The sequence below is a fragment of the Tachyglossus aculeatus genome, chromosome 3 (genome assembly GCF_015852505.1).
Source record: "Tachyglossus aculeatus isolate mTacAcu1 chromosome 3, mTacAcu1.pri, whole genome shotgun sequence".
NCBI lineage: Eukaryota > Metazoa > Chordata > Mammalia > Monotremata > Tachyglossidae > Tachyglossus > Tachyglossus aculeatus.
In genome coordinates this window covers 27,332,553-27,354,792 of record NC_052068.1, presented here as the reverse complement: position 1 = coordinate 27,354,792, position 22,240 = coordinate 27,332,553, and the positions used below count along the sequence as shown (strand labels likewise).

Genomic DNA, 22,240 nt, shown 5'->3' with positions numbered 1-22,240 from the left:
GGATATAGCACAGCCCTGGGAGTCAGAATAATAATTTAATAATTTTGCTATTTGTTAAGCACTATGTGCAAAGCACTGTTCTAAGCGCTCGAGGACCTGGGTTCTAATTCCAGCTCCACCTCTTGTCTGCCGTGTGACCGCGGACAAGCCATGTAACATCTCTGTGCCTCAGCAGTTACTTCATCTGTAAAACAGGGATTAAGACTGTGAATCCCATTTGCAACAGGGACTGTGTCCAACCTGATTATCTTGTATCCACCCCAGTGCTAAGGAAACTGCCTGGCATATAATATGCACTTAACAAATACCATCCTATGAAAAAGAGAGGTGTTCTATCCCCCTTTTACCACTGAGAAAATGGAATCACTAAAAAGTTAGGTGAATTGCACAAGGTCACATGGCAGACAAGTGGTGGAGCCAGGATTAGAACCTGGGTCCCCTGGATTCTGGCCCTGTCTCCTTTCCACTAAGCAAGTTGCCTCTCAGCCCACTACTTCCAGGAATCTATTGGGGTTTGGATGTATTTTTAAATATACTATTCACTTACACTTAACTGTTCTGCTAAATGCTAGCATTTTCACCTCACACTATCCTTTGCATTTTATTATATTTATGTTTCGTTTTTTTGCAAGCTCCTTGAGGGCAGAGATCATGCCTGCTAATTTTATTGTACTCTACCAAATACTTAGGACAGTGCTCTGCAAATAGCAGGCACACAATAAATAGTATTGCTTAACTGAGGTTTATCTGTGGTTTCCCTGACTACCTCATTATATTGTATGTTGCTGAGCTGCTCAGGACCTGTTCTTTGTAATAATGAAGATAATAATAATAATGATGGTGTTTGTTAAGTGCTTACTATATGCCAGGAACTGTATTAAGCACTGGGGTGGATACAAGCAAATCAAATTGGACGCATTCCCTGTCCCATGTGGGGCTCACAGTCTCAATCCCCATTTAACAGTTGAAGTAACTGAGGCCCAGAAGTGAAGTGACTTGCCCAAGGCCACAAAGAAGAGAAGTGGTGAAGCCGGCATTAGAACCCAGGCCTGTGGTCTACCCACTACACCACACTGCTTCCCTAGACTCTAAGCTTCTTCTAGGCAGGTACACCAAGTTCGGCCATATCGTTCAATCAATGGTATTTATTGAGCGCTGACTGTGTGCAGAGCAACAAAGCCAGTAGACACGGTCCCTGTCCACGAGGAGCTTAGGGTCCAGCCATATAATAATAACGGCATTTATTAAGCGCTTACTATGTGCAAAACACTGTTTTAAGTGCTGGGGAGGTTACAAGGTGATCAGGTTGTCCCACGGAGGGCTCACAGTCTTAAACCCCATTTTACAGATGAGGTAACTGAGGCACAGAGAAGTTAAGTTGTGTTGCCAACTTGTACTTCCCAAGTGCTTAGTACAGTGCTCTGCACACAGTAAGTGCTCAATAAATACGACTGATTGATTAAGTGACTTGCCCAAAGTCACACAGCTGACAACTGGCGGAGCCGGGATTTGAACCCACGACCTCTGACTCCAAAGCCCGTGCTCTTTCCACTGCATTTTGGCTAGAATGCGATGAGGGTATTAGGGGGAATGCTCCCCCAACATGAGCCTGCTTAGGCTGGCTGGGCGACATGTTTGAAGAAACCACCTGTTCTCACGCGCACATCATAACCCGGTCGGCTGTCCCACCGGGTGCTTTCCGTAAGAAGAGGTTCTGAAAGAACGCAGCCCCCGCCGTGTACCTCCTCTGCCATCATTATAGTATGGTGCTGCTCTGCACATAGTAAGCGCTTAACAAATACCATTATTATTATTATTAAAGCCAGGACACTCAACAAATACCGCTCACTGCCCAGTTGAGCACTGAGCACTAGGCGTGAGGGTGGGGAAGCACAACCCAAAGAGCTTCACGAGGCTTCAAAACATTCGATTAATTTAAATACCTCGGAAAAGTCACACCTTTTCAGGTACTGCCGTGGTCAGAACAGAACTGCCAAGACGTTCAGAAATCTGAGAGAACCGGCTTAACTTTTCCAGCCTGTTCCTCACAGACGGATGGTTTTAGTATTAATGAAAGAGCTAACCAAAGTTATCCCGCTTATTCTCCCTGCTCATCACTCAGTGCTGCTTAGGGGAAACTCTGACAGGAGAACACCTGCTCACAGCACCCTGTGGGCACGGCAAATTTGGCCCAGCACTATCACAAGGCCGACGTGTCCGTTTGTGCTGGGGAAAGGGGTAATAAGCAAGGAGATGATAATCACTGGGCACTTTGCTGAAACGCTGTAATCAAATATGGCAGATTTAAGATGCTTAGAAGAAACTGTGCTGGAATGTAAGTGGAACGCTAATGGAAAGGTTAATACGATGGTGGTTAGGAGCAGCGGCAAAAGCAGCTTGTCACTGAGGCTGAACTGAAACCATGCATATTCAATGTCTGTGGCCCAAGAGGGCAATCAAAATACAAAATGGGTAGGATTAATAAACTGTTTCCTTTTTTTTTAAATTATCCAGGTACCCCAAGATCAAGATAATGTTATACTATAGCTCCATTTCAAAGCCTCTGCCGCAAAATGGATTTACTTGACAAAATAAGCCGAAAGGATTTTCTGTATTAAAACATATAACCCAAACTGGCAGCACGGGGGAAGCCCACAGTCCCACAGGGTCAGTATCTGCGGAGAATCGATACAAACAGAAGCGTATAAGCATTCATTTTTAATATTCAAATATAGTATAATCCTGAATGCAACTTAAAAATCAGCTCTGGGAATAGATGATTCGGTTCTCATGATCGCAACATTTGCCTCCTAAAATAAGCATTCTGTTGACTGCATTAATCTGTTACTTTGCTGGAGAACTTTCAAATTGAAATCTAAATTGCAGGGAAAAACATGTAAATGCCTTCCCCCTTTCCTCCATTTGAATCAGGCCAACGTGAACTGGAATAAATCGAAACAAATATGTAAACAGTTTCCTGAATGTTTTGTAGTGAAAAACAGTTCTTATGAACACTAGTGGCAGAAGGGGTAATTTCCAGGGGTTTAGGAGCTGTGGCTGGGAATCCACATCTCAGGGTTCCGTCGTGAGGCCAGACAAGAATCTTGACGCGTGACCTTGGGAAAGTCACTTACGCTCTGCCTCGTTTTCCCCATCAGTGGGTGGAAAAGCACCGTTCCCGCTTTGTTCCGTGTGGGCGACACGGGTGACAGGCCGCCTGGGAGTCCGCGCTCTCATTACCGCACAGCTCAATGATAAAAACCGGCTGCGATGTGTATTAATAACAGCACTACGATGAATTCAGGTAACCCCTTTCTCTTAGAAGCTCGAAGTGCTGTATGAACACTACTTACATCCATCTGCACAGTTTCTCCAGAAATTGGCTAACGGGAGGATGGAAAGACAGGCAAGAGAAACTGCTGGCCCTTTTCATTTAGATAGGGCTGGATTCATTATCACTTCACATTCTGAACAACAGCAGCGTGTAAAGGCATCATACCTATCACGGCACCCCTGCATCTAACTGTAGCAAACACTGTTTGTTCTGGAATCATAGCCAACGGCGGTCCCCACCCACTAAATCTGAAAGACAAGACCTATAAACCCAAGGATAGGTTCATTCACTCGGTTAAATTGGTTTAGATTAGCGGCAGAGATTTCCAACATCCCGTTCTGGGACTAGAGCCTATGGCTAATAACTTTGGTTGTGGTCATGACAGCTTTTGAAGGAATCCATCAACATGGAGAGCTTAGCCATTAAAAGACATGATAAAGATAACAATGCTGTCAGGAACGCAGAATCACGATCTGTACTTCACCATGAAACACGAGTGCCTATTTGGGAAATTTACGGTCCGAATAAAATCCCATTTTAAGCAAAGATATGAAAAACACCAACTTGTGGGTATTCGCAACTGCACATAAAACCCCCACAAACCGGCAATTTGTATACGCAAGGTTTAAATTAATCAGTTCCTAACAACTTTAAATACAACCTTTTTAAAATTCGTTTGCCTGATGATAATCCGCATGTGGCAGGGCTGAAGTTATTTAAACGGTATTATATTTCACTATTTAGTCTTGCTTCACCACTGCTTTAGCAGCAAATCCTTATGGAGTGTAATGCAGCTAATGAGGTAGCTTTTTAACTGAACAAACTGACAGGCCCCATATCTGCAGAGGCAGCTTGAAACCATGCCCAACCTCTTGGCTTCCCAAGAGGCTTTTCAAAATTCAATAAATAACATCTGTAGGCGATGTTGGGTGCAGACCTAGCAGAGTGCGTCATAACACTGAGCTGGCAGAACAAAGAAACCATGACGACTGCCAGGTTTCCATAGCAACCGCTGCGAGGCTCGGAGAGTATAATAGCACATCAATCACTGTCCAAAAGAACTTCATTATCAGCAAGAAAAAACCTTTAGGATCTGTTTAGTGTGCAATTGTGGGTTAACTCACCTCAAAGCCTTGCTCTCTAGCAAAAGTGGCAGCTTCCTGAAATAAAAAAAAGAACAGTTAATTATAAAGTGCTAGATAATGAAGAAATAACCCATTTTGAAGCTCATTCAGGCAGTCTTCTTTTTACACAATTATCTCGATATACCCATAGAGTTCAATTTTGATTCTTGCACTAAAAGGGCTCCTTTTTCTCCCTGGTAAAAAAGCAGCATAATGTCAACATACTTCACAAGTTCAAATGAGGAGGATGCAGTTAGTGTTTTCACTCCAACTGGCAGGGTGAGTTTGGGTGATCTGACCTTAACGACTAAAGACAACCGTTTCAAACCCAAGCACCCAACTGACGGTTAAATTTAATTTTCACCATCTTGGTTAGTCATGTAACCTCAGGTGAACTAAAGTTAAAAACTTACCCACTGCACCAACCCCTCCAAAATCAAGATTTTCTGGGTAATAAAATGGTATTACTTATGCCATTTTGCCTTTTACTACAGAATAAATCTTATGGTTCTTAATTCAGGACCCATAGAAAATGGTAGCATTTTACATTTCAATCTGGTTCCCTCTTTAACGTGAAAAAATACTGCAGCAGACAACTGTCAAGAGTCCTTACATCTTAACTTGCATTCCTTCAAATTATCTCTGCCAAGAGATATTAATAGAAGGTTGGGATTTGAGCCTGACTAGTGAGCTGATCCAACTCAACTAAAACAACTGCTATACCCAACCATGTAAGGGAGTAAATACAGTCAAGTGCCTCTCAGCACAACTCTGGGTACTCTCTACATTTTGGGTGTTGCGCATCGCCAAATGAAATACTATCGAATGGAATTTTTTTCATGACTTTGAGACTGTGGAAAACATAAAATGTACATTGAAGGTGATGAGCTCAAAAGCCCAACTTCTCCAGCCGCTTACTAAAGAAACATGAGACTGACCAAGTTGGCTTTAGCTGATGGGGACAAAAAACAACAACAACTGAATCACAGCCTGGACAATTGGGTTGCGGGCAAGGTTAGCCACTTAGACAATTACTTACAATAGAATTCCTTCTTGTACATCACACAGCCAGTGACATTTGTTGGCTGGGCTGACAAGGAGGAGTGTAAGGTTCAAGAGATATCAATGCAGTGTTTTCCCAGACTGGCATGTGATTAGCCAAGCTCATTGTCATGAAAAAGACGCCCTGAAAGGCCTCCACTGGAACTCCATCACAAGCAGGGAACACTTTCTTGGGACTGAAATTCAGTACTAAAAGGAGAGTATTGGAAGCCAGGTGCTTAATGAAATTAAAATCTCATATTGTCATCAGATTCCTATTTAAAATGGTGGTTTCAGTCACACAAATGAGGAAGAAATTAGGATGATCTATATCATATGGCATTACTGTCCTAAAACAGCAAGGCATTTGCCTCCAGGTTAAACCATTAAGTCATGGTTTGGCAGGGAAACGACATCTCAATACATTTTTACATCTGCAAGGTCAGTGTATTCCAAGAAACAGCATTTATATTTTCCTTTGAGGAAGAAAGTCAAGCTGATTTTCGAGAGCTGCACACACCCTCACAAAACTCGGGAGGTTTGAAGCCTTGCTCTGTCACCGGAATGGCTGCGCACTTGTTCTGTGGCTTTAAAAGATCTTATCTTCAGATTTCCTCCCTCCCGGCCCCCTCCCACCTTCTTTTTATCTTGGTCTGGCGCCCACTTCACTCCATTAGAGATGGTAACTGGCTCATGTCACTGTAGACTTTCCCACAGCTGACCTCTGATCTCAAGGTGTTCGAAGGCTTAATGGAGCAACAACATTTATTTTTCCCTCTCAGTAAAGCCATCAGACACACACACACACACACACACACACACACACACACATGCACGCACGCACGCACACAATTTGCCTTAGAAATAATTTTAGGCAGAACAATAATCCTTAAGTTATCATAGTGCAGCGAACAATAAAACCTAAACCCCAGATTTAGAGCATGTCATTTGGGCTTTAGCTTTGGACAGAAACGGGAGGCAGGTTCCAAACACCGGGGGCCATTCCAAGTGAATCAGGCAGACAAAAATGAAGAGTGCGTGCTGCAGTGTCTCTGCACAGCGAGCGAGAAAGAGAGAAGGAAACAAGCAGTGCCCATCTGTGCTGCCCTGGGGGCACCTCACACTGAGTTTCCCATATCTAATAAAGTAGTCAGCCTAAAAATCTAACCTCGGAGTGGCTCAGATGGGAAGAATGGCCATGGCTAGGACTGGGATCTACTGTATTGCCTAACACAGGTGATTATCCGTGTGATAATCATTATATTTACAAGCTTTCCATTTTAAAGCTGACATCAGGCATCACAGAGGAGGAGAGATTAAGGAAATAAACAACCGACACAGAGGCTTTACTGCTCCCCTGAGAGTGCTGCACTTTCATTCATGCGTGGCCTGCGACAGCAGCCAACCCAAAGAATTTCGGAGGAGATTGGATTTCACGTTCATACTCCTTTCCACTTTGATACCTCTCACTCTGATCATGATTCTCAGGGTCTGTCATCAGTTTCTGAACTCCCCGTGCGTTGCCTCGGGTTGAATAGTTTCACTTTGTTTACAATTAATGATGGTTTCCCCATGTCCCTTTCACCATAAACAAATCACTCCCAACCCAGACATGACTGCTGGAAATAAAATGGTCAATTCCGGAGAGGGAAATGGCCGTCCGGTCTCTGACCCATGGCCTGGGAGTCAGAAGGTCATGGGTTCTAATCCCGGCTTCTCCACTTGTCTGTTGTGTGACCTTGGGCAAGTCACTTTACTTCTCTGGGCCTCAGTTACCTCATCTGGAAAATGGGGATTGAGACTGCGAGCCCCACGTGGGACAGGAACTGTGTCCAACCCGATTTGTTTCTGTCCACCTCAGCGCTTAGTACAGTGCCTTAGTACACTTAGTACTGCAAGCACTTAACAAATGCCATCATCGTTATTATTATTCTTGTTAGTGGTGAGGGATGAAGGCCAAATGGCACAGAAACTGGAGTCCCGGGAGAAGTGGGGGCTTCCTGACAGTGCCATCATGTGACCCTTCCCCTCAACATTTTTCCCCGCATCCCCTCCCACCACAAGCTCTCGCAATCCCTGCAGAAGCACCTGATCGAAACCATGTCATTTTTCACTCCACTCCACAGTATGTTTGCTGCCTCAAAATGGCATCGGTGTCTCAACGACTCAAACTCATTAGCAGAATATCCAACACGGGAGCAAAAAGAAAGCTTATCAACTTGTGAAAATGTATAGGTAAAAACTGCAAGATATTCTGTATAAAAATATCGTTTGATGTAACTAGCATACCGTTACCCAAAAGTACACACCCTCTCTGTTGGCACAGCATGAACATTTACACAGGAAAGGGGAGATTAAACCCTAGAGATAGCTATACATAAAAGTCAAATCCCTTTAGCATTAGCTCTAGCTGAAAACTATGCTTTTTCAAACATTTCATTTGTTTCCTACACAGTGCTTATTTCAAAAGTAGTGCTTCCTCAATCTAGATGAAACTTGAGTCTCAAAGTTTGCACTGAACAGTATTAACCCAAACCTATTTTTACAATTTCAAAATGAAAGAATGCCTGTCATGAACTCTGAGTCTGGACAGGCTTTGCATAACAAGGAAAATGTTTAATTAATCGGTAACTATATCTTCTCATACACCAGAAAGTGTTATATCATTGCTGGCATTTACTGAGGGCTGAGATGTGTCCATGGAGTCGCTATGGGTCAGAAACGACTCGAAAGCATGAGATGGGACCGTATGCAGGGCGATGTTAATACACTTAATAGTGCTTGGGAGAGTACCATGCAACAGAGTGGGCAGACACATTTCCCGCCCACCACGAGCTTCCAGTCTAGAGGACTGTTATCCTAGGAGGTCTATTTTTGTTTATCTTGGGAAAATAATGTATGGGTTTCTAGGTAAAAGGAGAGGCAGCATGGCCTAGTGCAAAGGTCTTGGTCCCAGCTCTTCCACTTATCTGCTGTGTGACCTTGGCCAAGTCACTTAACTTCTCCTTGCCTCATTTCCTCATCTGTAAAATGGAGATAAAATGTCTGTTCTCTACCAATCTAACAATCATATTTACTGAGAGCTTACTACGTGCAGGGCACTGGACCAAGCACTTGGGAAAGTATAGCACATTACGGCAGACAACTTCCCAGGCCACAGTGAGCACTTGGCCCTCTTGGACTATGAGACATATGTGGGACAGGGGCTGTGATCACCATTTTCTTTCTACCCTTGGGTTGAGCCCAAAGTTTTCATTCATTCATTCAATCATATTTATTGAGCCCTTACTGTGTGCAGAGCACTGTACTAAGCGCTTGGGAAGTACAAGTTGGCAACATATAGAGACAGTCCTTACCCAACAACGGGCTCACAGCCTAGAAGGGGGAGCTTCTGTGCCAAAGCTTGGCACAGAAGGAGTGCTAAATATATACAAATATTATAATCAACAGGAATAAAGCTGTATTTTGACTAATAAAATGAAACTAGCGATGACCAATTCAATAAATACTTTGCGCTGCCAATATAGCCAATTCTAGATTTTCAAAACAAACTACAGGACTTTGTATGGAAAGAATTAAGTACCCTAAGCAAATAATTAATGGAATTAATGTTGCAATAAAGTACGTACTTTCATCATACTAGGAAATGAATTAAGGATGCAGGGGTAATCCTGTTAAAAGGAAAATGAGATTACAGATTGTGGTCTTTTTTTTGTGCAATATAATATTCCACTTCTCAATTTGGGTTACCTTGCCATGGCAAAAATTGGTAACATTTGGAATTTCAAAGGAATCTCAGTAATGTAACCATGAAGCAGGCATATCTATCATCAAAGCACACAAACAGGATGATGCCTAAAATATTTTCACATGAAATTTAACAAGTACCATAGTTTCAAATTGCAGAGTTCATAGGCAATGGAATGGGCAAACCTGTTCTGTCTGTCAATGGATATTTGCTGAATTCCAGGTCTTAGGGTGGGATGAAGATGTCTTGAAATAAGAGGTTCCTGGGAATCCAACAGTCCACCCTTGGTCTCTAGTTTCAGGGATTATATAGACCAGCATGGGGACAAAGCCTTCTTCAGGGAAAATATGCTAAATGGATCCCTTCTCCTGGAGGGTTACTTCTAGTATATGACATGACTAGAATTTAATAGTGATGGTATTTATTAAGCACTTACTATATTCATTCATTCAATCGTATTTATTGAACACTTACTGTGTGCAGAGCACTGTACTGTTTGGAAAGTACAATTCAGCAACAAATAAGACAATTCCTGCCCACAACGGGCTCACAGTCTAGAAGCAGGATGGCCTAGTGGGAAGGTCTAATCCCTGCACTGGACCTTGGGCAAGTCACTTAACTTCTCTGGGACTCAGTTTCCTCATTTGTACAATGAGGGTTAAAATTCTACGCCCTTCTACCTAAACTATAAGCCCAATGTGGGACAGGGCAGGGTCCAACCTGATAGCGTTCTCTGATTTCCAGACCCTCCCTCTTTCTGCTAAATCACACTACTTCCCATATTTAACTCTGATTTCAGAACGGGGGGGATTTAAAATGATCAATAAATATTTGATCTAAGTATCAGTGACTGATCTTAACTCTTTGTGCTATGGAGTAGAGTTATTAATCTCAACAGAAGATTTATTAATGAGTAAAGGCTCATATTTCAGGCTGGGCTCATTTCCTGCATTAATTTCGGTTTTAACCCGCAATATTGTTTCCTACCTTAAAATAGCAGCTTAACAGGAGAGTGGCTAGTGCCAGAATCATAATTATGAGTCAGTATGTACAACTGAATCAAAATCAATGTGCTAACCATTTCTATAACAGCTGTAGTAGTGCTATATGTCTGAGTCATTCTGGAAACTTTTGATGGCTAAAGAGCTACCTATTGTTATTTCTCTGAATTCCACACATCATAATACAAAGAAAGACACTGACTATTTCTCTTCCTGCCAACACTGTTGTTATATGCTGAATTTCCTATTCTACCATTCTAAATTACTGGTTCGTTTTCATTTATCCAAAGACAAACAGAAGAATATTATAAATTTTGCAAAACAGGATTCTCAGGAGAGGTAAATGCAAATCAAGCAAGGACTAAAGCAAATCTACAAGTATGAAATGAACTCAGCAAATTCTTTTTCACCTCACCCCTCACTCCCACCCCCCCCATTGCGTTAAGGCTTTTTGAGGTTTGCAACAAAGATTTTTTCAGGGTTCACAGCCTGTCTCCTGACTTTTATCAAGATCCATTTCCTGTGTGATGGATGCCAAATAGAATTATCAAACGGTCATTCAGTGGCTGAAAATGAGGCTGGATCTACAACCAATTAATTTGTAAATAAAGTGTTTCTCTAGGAAGCAAGTTCATTCATTCAATCGCATTTATTGAGCGCTTCCTGTGTGCAGAGCACTATACTAAGTGCTTGGGAAGTACAAGTTGGCAACATATAGAGACGGTCCCTACCCAACAATGGGCTCACAGTCTAGAAGTTCACCCTAAGCATGCTCTGTGGATGCAACCGGGTAGGAAGAAAGAGAAATCAAAAGAGAAACTGGTTCTTCGAAAAATGTACTGACAAAATTTGGACCAAAATTTTACCTGTTTTAAAAAAAAGCAAAACAAAACAAAACAAAACAAAAGGCAAAGAAAGTAACCCCATCAAAAGCATTTCCTCAACGTAGTCAGGATAAGTGTAGACATTTTGACTGGGGGTCCTGGATTTCTTTGACAGAAGAAGCTCCTGTCAAAGGATATTTTCTATAGCTCTAATAATAATGATGATAATTATGGTATTTGTTAAGCGCTTACTATATGCCAAGCATTGTTCTAAGTGCTGGGGTAGATACAAGGTAATCAGGTTGTCCCACGTGGGGCTCACGGTCTTAACCCCCATTTTACAGATGAGGTAACTGAGGCACAGAGAAGTTAAATGACTTGCCAAAGGTCACACAGCAGACAAGCGTGGAGCCGGGATTAGAACCCAGGTCCTCTGACTCCAAAGCTCAAGCTCTTGTCGCCAGGCCATGCTGCTTCTGCTTCTCTGCACCCTTTCCCCTTTAGATGGTAAGCTTGCTGGGCAGGAAACGTGCCTGTTATAACTCTGGTGTATTTTACTCCCCCAAGCGTTTAGCACAGCGCTCTGCACACAGTAAGGGCTCGATAACTTCTATCGATTGATTGCTGTGTATAAGGTTATGTCAACTTGTGAGGGAAAATAGGAGCGTGGGCTCAAAATTCATTCAATCGTATTTGTCTCCCCCTTCTAGACTGTGAGCCCACTGTTGGGTAGGGACTGTCTCTATGTGTTGCCAGCTTGTACTTCCCAAGTGCTTAGTACAGTGCTCTGTAAGCGCTCAATAAATACGATTGATGATGATGATGATCTTTAAGTCCCAGAAGGTCACTGACTATGTAACTAGAGAACAACATGAATCATCTTCCAGAGAAGTCCAGTGATACATAGCAGGAAATGTTCTAGTCTCTGGATGACTGTCTTAAAAGCTTTCTATTCTCCCCAGGATATATCCCTACAACTGCCACTTCAGCACTCTTTTTTCCACCTAAGTTTTCATAACCTGCATTTATGCATATAGCTTATATACTCCATTAATTCCTCCCATCCGTAATTTATTTTAGTTTCTGTTTTCCCTGCTGGACTGTAAACTCCTTGAGGATCATGTAATCTAATTCTATTATATTTCCCTAAGTGTTTAGTACAGTGTTTTGCATATATTAGGTATTCTACAAATACCATGGATGAATAGATTGATTGGTCATGGTAAGACAGGCCCTAGCTTCAGGTGCTTTGCTTTGCTTTGACCTTTTTATTTCAATGAAGCGTAGAACAAGTAAAAGAACTACATTCATTATAACAAACTGACGACATCTAAAGGAAAAGAGGATCAAATATATGACGGCTAACAATCTACAGGGATTAGATGCCTGAGAAAGCTGAACTGCACTGTTGACCTGAGTTTCACCATGGCTGGAAAAATATAAATGCTTCTTCACTTCTGGCTGCTACATGGAATCTTCTGAATTCTCTGAACCCAATATTTGGGCAAGTCACTTACCTTCTCTGTGCCTCAGTTACCTCATCTGTAAAATGGGGATTAAAACTGTGAGCCCCCCATGGGACAACCTGATCACCTAGTAAACTCCCCAGCGCTTAGAACAGTGCTTTGCACATAGTAAGCGCTTAACAAATACCATTATTATTATTATTAGTCTAGATTATGAAACAGCATTCATTATCATTCCCAGTTTCCACTTACTGCTTCTCTGTCTCGGTTTATACCTGAACAAAATCTACCCATAAAGAAGGGCACCCCATTCCCGCCTCCCTGAAACACTCACACCTGACAAAATGACTAAATTGTCCTGTACCTTTTTATCAATTGATCAATCAATCACATTTATTAAGTGCTTACTACATGCAGAGCACCTTGCTAAGCACTATACTAAGCATGTGGGAATGTACAATTTCACATGAGTAGCCGTGTCAGCCTGTGGAAAGAGCACAGGTCTTGGAGTCTGAGGACCTGGGTTCTCATCCTGGCTCTGCTACATGTCTGCTGCGTGACCTTGGCAAGTCAATTAACTTCTCTGTGCCTCAGTTACCTCATCTGCAAAATGGGGATTAAATCCTACTCCTCCTACTTAGACTGTGAGCCCCAAGTAGGATAATGCTGTGTCTACCCCAGCACTTAGAACAGGGCTTGGCACACAGTAAGTGCTTAACAAGTACCATAATTATTAATACAACAGAGTTAACAGATACGATCCCTGCAAACAAACAGCTTACAGCTAGCAGGGGGAAGACAGACATTGAAGTAGATTAAGGATAGGGGAAATAACAGCATAACAAAATATTTACATAAGTATTGTGGGATCTGGAGGAGTATCTGCGTGCTCAAGGGTAACGCAACCATTTTCATAGTTGATGTAGAGTGGAGGTTGGATGGAGGAAATAAAGAACTTAGTCGGGGAAGGCCTCCTGGAGAAGATGCTCAATAAATACCACTGATTGACTGAATTCCATCACGCTATGTTATTTCTATAGCCGTTGGGGTGAGTGGTGGACTAACTGGATACGTACGGGGAGGGATTTCCAGGCCCAAAGGAGATTGTGGATAAAGGGTTGATGGCAGGATACCCACTGTCAAGGGCAGCCATGCCCAGATCTTTTCACCAGGTAACTGGGCAATAGCAATGCCATCTATTAAAGGAACAGTCAACAGTCATATAGCGTTCTAAAACAGTCAGAGAAAAGCAGGTCGTATGAAAAATTAAATGAATAAATGCTAATTCATTCATTCAATCGTATTTATTGAGTGCTTACTGTGTGCAGAGCACTGTACTAAGCGCTTGGGAAGTACAAGTTGGCAACATATAGAGACGGTCCCTACCCAACAGTGGGCTCCCAGTCTACGTACATATATACAAATAGAGTAATAAATTCATTTATTCATTCAATCGTATTTATTGAGCGCTTACTGTGTGCAGAGCACTGTACTAAGCGCTTGGGAAGTCCAAGTTGGCAACATATAGAGACGGTCCCTACCCAACAGTGGGCTCACAGTCTACGTACATATATACAAATAGAGTAATAAATTCATTTATTCATTCAATCGTATTTATTGAGCGCTTACTGTGTGCACAGCACTGTACTAAGCGCTTGGGAAGTACAAGTTGGCAACATATAGAGACGGTCCCTACCCAACAGTGGGCTCCCAGTCTACGTACATATATACATATATACAGGTGCTGTGGGGAGGGGAAGGAGAGGAGAGGAAGGAGACCTAATGTTCTTTTTGCTTAAAAAAGTCAATAAGACACATCGATTGAAAGCAGGGTATCATTAGATCTTCCTCATTCTAGAGATTAAGAACTCGAGGTGGTCTTCTCAATGAGCAGGGCTGAAGGACTCAAACTGCACTTGAAACTCAGAATTTCACCTGTTCTTTAACCTAGGAGCAAGACCTCCCTGAGTCAGGAATGACTTCTTGCCAGAATCTGGTTGTCATATATGTCTAAAGCTTCCTAGTTGGACTGCTCATATCCTTTATGACAGAGGACCAATACTGAGTACAAACAACACACTAATCCCTGCACATAACATAGCAGAGACCCTGATTTAAGGGTCTACACAAACTTAAAATACAAAGAACATGCAACCAAGAGGAATGAAATGATGATGATGGTATTTGTTAAGTGCTTACTATGTGCCAAGCACTGTTCTAAGCGCTGGGGGGATACGAGGTAATCAGGTTGGCCCAAGTGGGGCTCACAGTCTTAATTTCCATTTTACGGATGAGGTAACTGAGGCCCAGAGAAGTGAAGTGACTTGGCCAAAGTCACACAGCTGACAAGTGGGGGAGCCAGGATTAGAACCCACGACCTCTGACTCCCAAGCCCGTGTTCTTGCCACTAGGCTATGCTGCTTCTCATAAAAGAGAGCATGTTCATGAGAAGGTCATTATTTACAGGGTGAAAAATTCATTCCATGAGATTCAAGGAAAGACAATGGCTGCTTCAGTGGCCCTAAAGTAGAAAAGCTAATGTAGTCAAAGTATAAAACCAGTGAGAGAAGCAGCGTGGCTCAGTGGAAAGAGCACAGGCTTGGGAGTCAGAGGTCATGAGTTCTAATCCTGGCTCCGCCACTTATCGGCTGAGTGATCTTGGGCAATTCACTTAACTTCTCTGTGTCTCAGTTACCTCATCTGTAAAATGGGGATTAAAACTGTGAGCCCCATGTGGGACAACCTGATTATCATGTATCTACCCCAGCACTTAGAATAGTGCTTGGCACATAGTAAGCACTTAACAAATACCATCATTATTATCATTATTATAAAAGGCGATCTTAGTTGGCTAAGTATTACATTTTTAATGCTTTCATTCCCTGGCATTCTAGGTTCACCCTGATGTTCAAGGTTGATGGGTTTATTCATCTCTTTATTCATTTGTTCACCTCTAAAACTGAGTTTTAGATGAAAGACCAAGACAGAGTCTTTCTAAGAAACTGAAAACTCATGTGATCACATTTCCTCTTGCCTTCAAGACATCTCTACTTGGATGTCCTCCTGTCACCTCTGGTTTAACATGTCCAATAGTGAACTCCTTATCTTCCCGCCCAAACCCTGTCTTCCCCCCGACTTTCCCATCACTGGGGATGGCACCAACACCCTTCCTATCTCACAAGCCCGTAACCTTGGCATTATCTTTGCCGCCTCTCTGTCATTCAACCCATATTTTCAATCCATCACTAAATCCGGTGGGTCCCACCTTCCCAACTTCGTTAAAACCTGCCCTTTCCTCTCCATCCAAAGAAGCAGCGTGGCTCAGTGGAAAGAGCACAGGCTTGGGAGTCAGAGGTCCAGGCTCTGCCACCTGTCAGTTGTGTGACTTTGGGGAAGTCACTTAACTTCTCTGTGCCTCAGTTCCCTCATATGTACAATGGGGACTAAGACTGTGAGGCCCACGTGGGACAACCTTGATTACCCTGTATCCCCCCTGCACTTAGAACAGTGCTTGGCAAATAGTAAGTGCTTAACAAATACCAACATTATTATTATTAATAATAATAATAATAATAAAATCACTCATCCTATCCCACCTGGATTACTGCATCAATCAATCAGTCAATCGTATTTATTGAGCGCTTACTACGTGCAGAGCACTGTACTAAGCGCTTGGGAAGTACAAATTGGCAACACATAGAGACAGTCCCTACCCAACAGTGGGCTCACAGTCTAAAAGGGGGAGACAGAGAACAGAACCAAACATACCAACAGAATTAAATAAATAGGATAGAAATGTACAAGTAAAATAAATAAATAAATAAATAAATAGAGTAATAAATATGTACAACCATATATACATATATACAGGTGCTGTGGGGAAGGGAAGGAGGTAAGATGGGGGGATGGAGAGGGGGACAAGGGGGAGAGGAAGGAAGGGGCTCAGTCTAGGAAGGCCTCCTGGAGGAGGTGAGCCTCCTTGCTGACCTCCCAGCCTCCTCTCTCTCTCCACTCCAGTCCATACTTCACTCTGCTGCCCAGATCATTTTTCTACAAAAACATTCTGGACATGTCACCCCACTCCTCATAAAACTCCAGTGGTTGCCCATCCACCTCCGTATCAAAAAAAAGCTCCTCACCATTGGCTTTAAAGCACTCCATCACCTTATCCCCACCCTCCCTCACCTCACTACTCTCCTTCTACAACCCAGCCTGCACACATCACCTTCTCTAGTGCTAAACCTTCTCACTGTGCCTCAGTCTAGCCTGTCTCAATGCTGACCCCGGCCCAACTCCTGACTCAGACCAGGAACACCCTCCCTCCTCAAATCTAACAGACCATTACTCTCCCCCACTTCAAAGCCTTATTGAAGGCCCATCTCCTCCCCACATCCTCTTCTACCTCTCCCTTCTGCATCACCCTGACTTGCTTCATTTGTTCTTCCCCCCTCCCAGCCCCAAAGTGCTAATGGACACAACTGTAATTTATTTATTTGTATTGGTATCTGTCTCCCCCTTCTAGACTGTAAACTTGTTGAGGGCAGAGAAGGTGTTCATTGTATTATACTTTCCTAAGCACTTAGTACAGTGCTCTGCACACAGTAAGCGTTCAATAAACAAGACTGATTGAATGAATGAATGAATGAATGCGCTCTCCTCTACACCTTAAAGTTTCCATCGGACAGTTTTAGTAACAGTCTGCAAAGATGAAATAAAGTAGAAAACAAATAAACCTGAAACATGAAAATTCAACATGTTACTAACAGTTCAAATCACAAAAGGTTCCTATTTAATCTTGTAGACATCCAATTTAATCAGCATTTTAACCATCAGTGATGCACTGTTCTAAACTTTCTGGAGATTAATGTTCTAAAAATATTGTATTAAGAATTTATAACAGAACTAATTATAACAATAACTACAATATTTGTTAAATGCTTACTATGTGCCAAGATTTGTATGTACAAAGCACTTGTGTGGAGACACGTTTATTGGGTTGGACACAATGCCTGTCCCATATGGGGCTCACAGTCAAAGTAGAAGAGAGAACAGGTACTGAACTTCCATTTTCCAGATGGGGAAACTAAAGCATAGGGAAGGCAAGTGACATATTCAAGGTCACACAGCAGGCTAGAGGCACAGCTGGAATTAGAACCCAGGACTTGGCTCCTCCTTCTAGACTGTAAGCTCATTATAGGCAGGGAACGTTTCTGCTAATTCTGTTGCCTTGAACTCTCCCAAGTACTTAGTAATAATAATAAGGGCATTTATTAAGCGCTTATTATGTTCAAAGCACTGTTCTAAGCGCTGGATAGTTTACAAGGGGATCAGGTTGTCCCATGGGGGGCTCACAGTCTTAAGCCCCATTTTACAGATGAGGTAACTGGGGCACACAGAAGTGAAGTGACTTGCCCAAAGTCACACAGCTGAGTGGCGGAGCCGGGATTTGAACCCATGACCTCTGACTCCAAAGCCCTGGCTCTTTCCACTGAGCCATGCTGCTTCTCAATGAGACCACTGATAGTACAGTGCTCTATCCATAGTAAGTGCTCAATAAATACCATTCATTGATCCATTTCCATTAGGCTATATTATTTTCATAGTAAATAAATGAAAAGACACGTTCAACTGAATCTCATCACACCAAACAGTGCCCACTAGTGTCCACGATATTAAAGATTACACACACATATACAAACTCTAAACCATGTTATTTTTTCCCCTTCATCATCGGTAACATTAACGGAACATCTACAATGGGCAAAGTATTGTATCAGGCATGGGGAGATGTATAAGGAAAATATTAGAGTACCTTCCTGAAGGTTACGCTACGATGGAGGAGATAACCAAAGAGAAAACAAACATTGGGGTTAGAAGGAAATGGGCATAGATTCAAAAATGATCCTCACAAAGAAATGGGTAACATATTCCAAGGGAACACAACTCCACGGTGAATGGCCGGGATGGAGGAAGTGGGCAGGGTCTGAGGAAAAGGCCACTGCCAGTTCGGGTAAAGCAGTCCTCCAGTGCCATGCCACCCCAGCACAAAGCTAGTGCCCTGTTCCTCCACTGGCTCTCCATTCCAGGTGTAGCAAGTAGCTTGGAGCCAGAGGTTGGATTGACCTTTCTCAGGAGCGGGCATGACATCGTAAATTGCCACCCATTTGGGCCAGGGACTGCGTTGGAAGTGACTTTCTGGTACGGACCCCAGTGTGTAATATGGCGCTTGGCACGGCTTAACAAATACTGCAATTATTATTCTTACTGGTATTCAATCAATCAATCAATCATATTTATTGAGCACTTACTGTGTGCACAGCACTGTACTAAGCGCTTGGGAAGTACAAGTTGGCAACATATAGAGACGGTCCCTACCCAACATTCATTCATTCAATCGCATTTATTGAGCGCTTACATTGTGCAGAGCACTGTACTAAGCGCTTGGGAAGTACAAGTCGGCAACATATAGAGACGGTCCCTACCCAACAGTGGGCTCACAGTCTAGAAGGGGGAGACAGAGAACAAAACAAAACATATTAACAGAATAAAATAAATAGAATAAATATGTACAAGTTAAATAAATAAATAGAGTAATAAATGCGTACAAGCATATATACATATATACAGGTGCTGTGGGGAAGGGAAGGGGGGAAGGCGGGAGGGATGGAGGGGGGAGGAGATTACAGTGTAGCTTTATTATACTATGCTATGTATGAAGTGCTTACACAACAGTGGGCTCACAGTCTAGAAGGGGAGACAGAGAACAAAAACAAACATATTAACAAAATAAAATAAATAGAATAGATATGTACCAGTAAAATTAATAGAGTAATAAATATGTACAAACATATATACATGTGCTGTGGGGAAGGGAAGGAGGTAAGATGGGGGGATGGAGAGGGGGAGGAGGGGGAGAGAAAGAAGGGGGCTCAGTCTGGGAAGGCCTCCTGGAGGAGGTGAGCTCTCAGTAGGGCCTTGAAGTGGGGAAGAGAGCTAGCTTGGCAGATGTGTGGAGGGAGGGCACTCCAGCCCAGGTGGATGACGTGGGCCGGGGGTCGATGGCGGGACAGATGAGAACGGGGCATGGTGAGGAGATTAGCGGCGGAGGAGCGGAGAGTGCGGGCTGGGCTGGAGAAGGAGAGAAGGGAGGTGAAGTAGGAGGGGGCGAGGTGATGGACAGCCTTGAAGCCCAGGGTGAGGAATTTCTGCCTGATGTGTAGGTTGATTGGTAATCACTGGAGATTTTTGAGGAGGGGAGTAACATGTCCAGAGCGTTTTTGGACAAAGACAATCCGGGCAGCGGCGTGAAGTATGGATTGAAGTGGGGAGAGACAAGAGGATGGGAGATCAGAGGAGGCTGATACAGTAGTCCAGATGGGATAGGATGAGAGCTTGAACGAGCAGGGTAGTGGTATGGATGGAGAGGAAAGGGCGGATCTTGGCAATGTTGTGGAACTGAGAATGGCAGGTTTTGGTGACGGCTTGGATGTGAGGGGTGAACGAGAGAGCGGAGTCGAGGATGACACCAAGGTTGCGGGCCTGTGAGACGGGACGGATGGTAGTGCCGTCAACAGTGATGGGAAAGTCAGGGAGAGGGCAGGGTTTGGGAGGGAAGGCAAGGAGTTTAGTCTTGGACACGTTGAGTTTTAGGTGGTGGGCAGACATCCAGACGGAGATGTCCTGAAGGCATCATACCAAGAATCATACCAACTGCTTTGGCTTATTGGGGAGTACAAGACAGCAAACCATGAATTATTCATTGGAGAGTGTAGTAAGTAACAAACCACAAACTTGCTTCCACACTTTTCTAGACTGTCTTTAAGCCCGTTGTTGAGTAGGGACTGTCTCTATACGTTGCCAACTTGTACTTTCGAAGCACTTAGTACAGTGCTCTGCACACAGTGAGCGCTCAATAAATACAATTGAATGGGTGAATGAATGAATGAGAAAGGCATGTGACCGATGATGACTTCGAGTCGCTGCCAATTATGGTTACATGGGTGGATGTTATGCGGAAGGCAAAGACTTTCTAATTGGTCACTAATTATGAGGACCACCGAATCCCCAAATCATTGGAAATTTAATTCGGGGATCAATTTTTTAGACATAGTTAAGTAAAAAAAAAATTATCATTTGCTCTTGCTTAGGTGTCTACATTACAAAAATAAAGTTTTGAGGAGCAGTGTGGTCTAGTGGAAAGATCCCAGGCTTGGGGGTCAGAAGACCTGAGTTCTAATCCCAGCTCTGCCAATGTGCCCCACTGTGTGATCTTCGGCAGGACACTTAACTTCTCTGTGCCTCAGTATCCTCATCTGTAAAACGGAGATTCAATACTTGTTCTTCCTCTTAGACGGTGAGCCCCATGTGGGACAGGGACTGAGTTATTTATACATCCCAGCACTTAGCACATATAATACAACAATGATTAATATTATTATTTAGTGGGAAAAACTTCTTTCTAGGAAATGAAATTCATGTCTTTTTCCCTAACAAATTTGAAACATACTCTGCCAAGAAAAACTGTAAACTACAGACACTGGAAAATGTGCATCACTGACATCAGAAGAAAAAACAACACCCTATGTTTAATAAATTTCCCGCTTCACTCGGCTATTGGATCCTACTAAGATTAAATCTTCACTCAATAAGAACTTTTGGTCTTACCCATATCGATCAATCACTGCTAAGTATATTCACATTTCAAAATAAATACCAAGTATTGTAGAAATTGTTTTATGGTTAAATTGGAAGGAAAGAATGGTGCAACAAATGAGGGGGCAGACAGGTAAGGTAGAATTTTGAAAAATAAGTTGTGTTTGCCATTATAAATTTCAACTACATTAAATAGCTTTGTAGTTCAATTGAAAACACTATATTCCCATGACGAACATTTTGTACTTGGAATTTTGAATTTCTACTGTGGCAAAAGATTTAATAGCTGTAGAGCTGAGTACTTGGGAAGTGCAGAATCAAGAAGTGATAGGTTCTTGTTCACGTGGAGTAGACACTTTAAAGGGGAAGACAACATAAAAATATTTACAACTAGAATGTCAAAATAAATCCTTGAGAAGCATCTTGGCCTAATGGAAAGAGTACTGGCTTGGGAGTCAGAGAACTTGGGTGGCAATCTCACCTCTGCCAATGCCTGCTGTGTGACCTTGGACAAGTCATTTAACATCCCTTTGTTTCAGTTTCCTCATCTGTAGAAGGGGGATTCACTATCTGTTCTCCCTCCTACTTAAGACTATGAGCCCCATGCAGGACAAGGCTTGTGTCCAATCTGAATAACCTGTCTCTATCCCAGTACTTAATACAGTGCTTGGCACATAGTAAGCAATTGACAAATGCCATAACAATAATGATTATTGACTATATATATGTATGTATTTATATATATATATATATGAATAAATGATGTGTATGGGTATAAATATGTTCATAAGGGCTCATGGGTTAGCTTATTGGTTTTCAAGTAAATATTATGTTGGACAAGGACCATGTCCAAATTTATTATTTGTGCATACACCAGTACTTAAGCACATTGCTTGGCTCACAGTAAGTGTTTAATAAAAGCCATAATTAAGATGCTGACCATTAATTAATTCATCCTCCCCCTCCCAGCCCCACAGCAATTGTGCATATATCTGTAATTTATTTATATTAATGTCTGTCTCCCCCTCTAGACTGTGAGTTTGTTTTGGG

General features: G+C 42.6%; 1 protein-coding gene across 2 annotated transcripts in view; it reads right to left on the bottom strand.

Moving 5' to 3' along the window:
• The window catches only part of ADK (adenosine kinase), a 580,063-nt gene that overhangs the window by 91,198 nt on the left and 466,625 nt on the right, over nucleotides 1-22,240 (bottom strand). For both annotated transcript variants that reach the window (XM_038744078.1, XM_038744079.1), the window contains exon 8: nucleotides 4,459-4,494. In XM_038744078.1, the coding sequence (XP_038600006.1) occupies nucleotides 4,459-4,494 (36 nt within the window). The remainder of the gene's footprint in view (nucleotides 1-4,458; nucleotides 4,495-22,240) is intronic.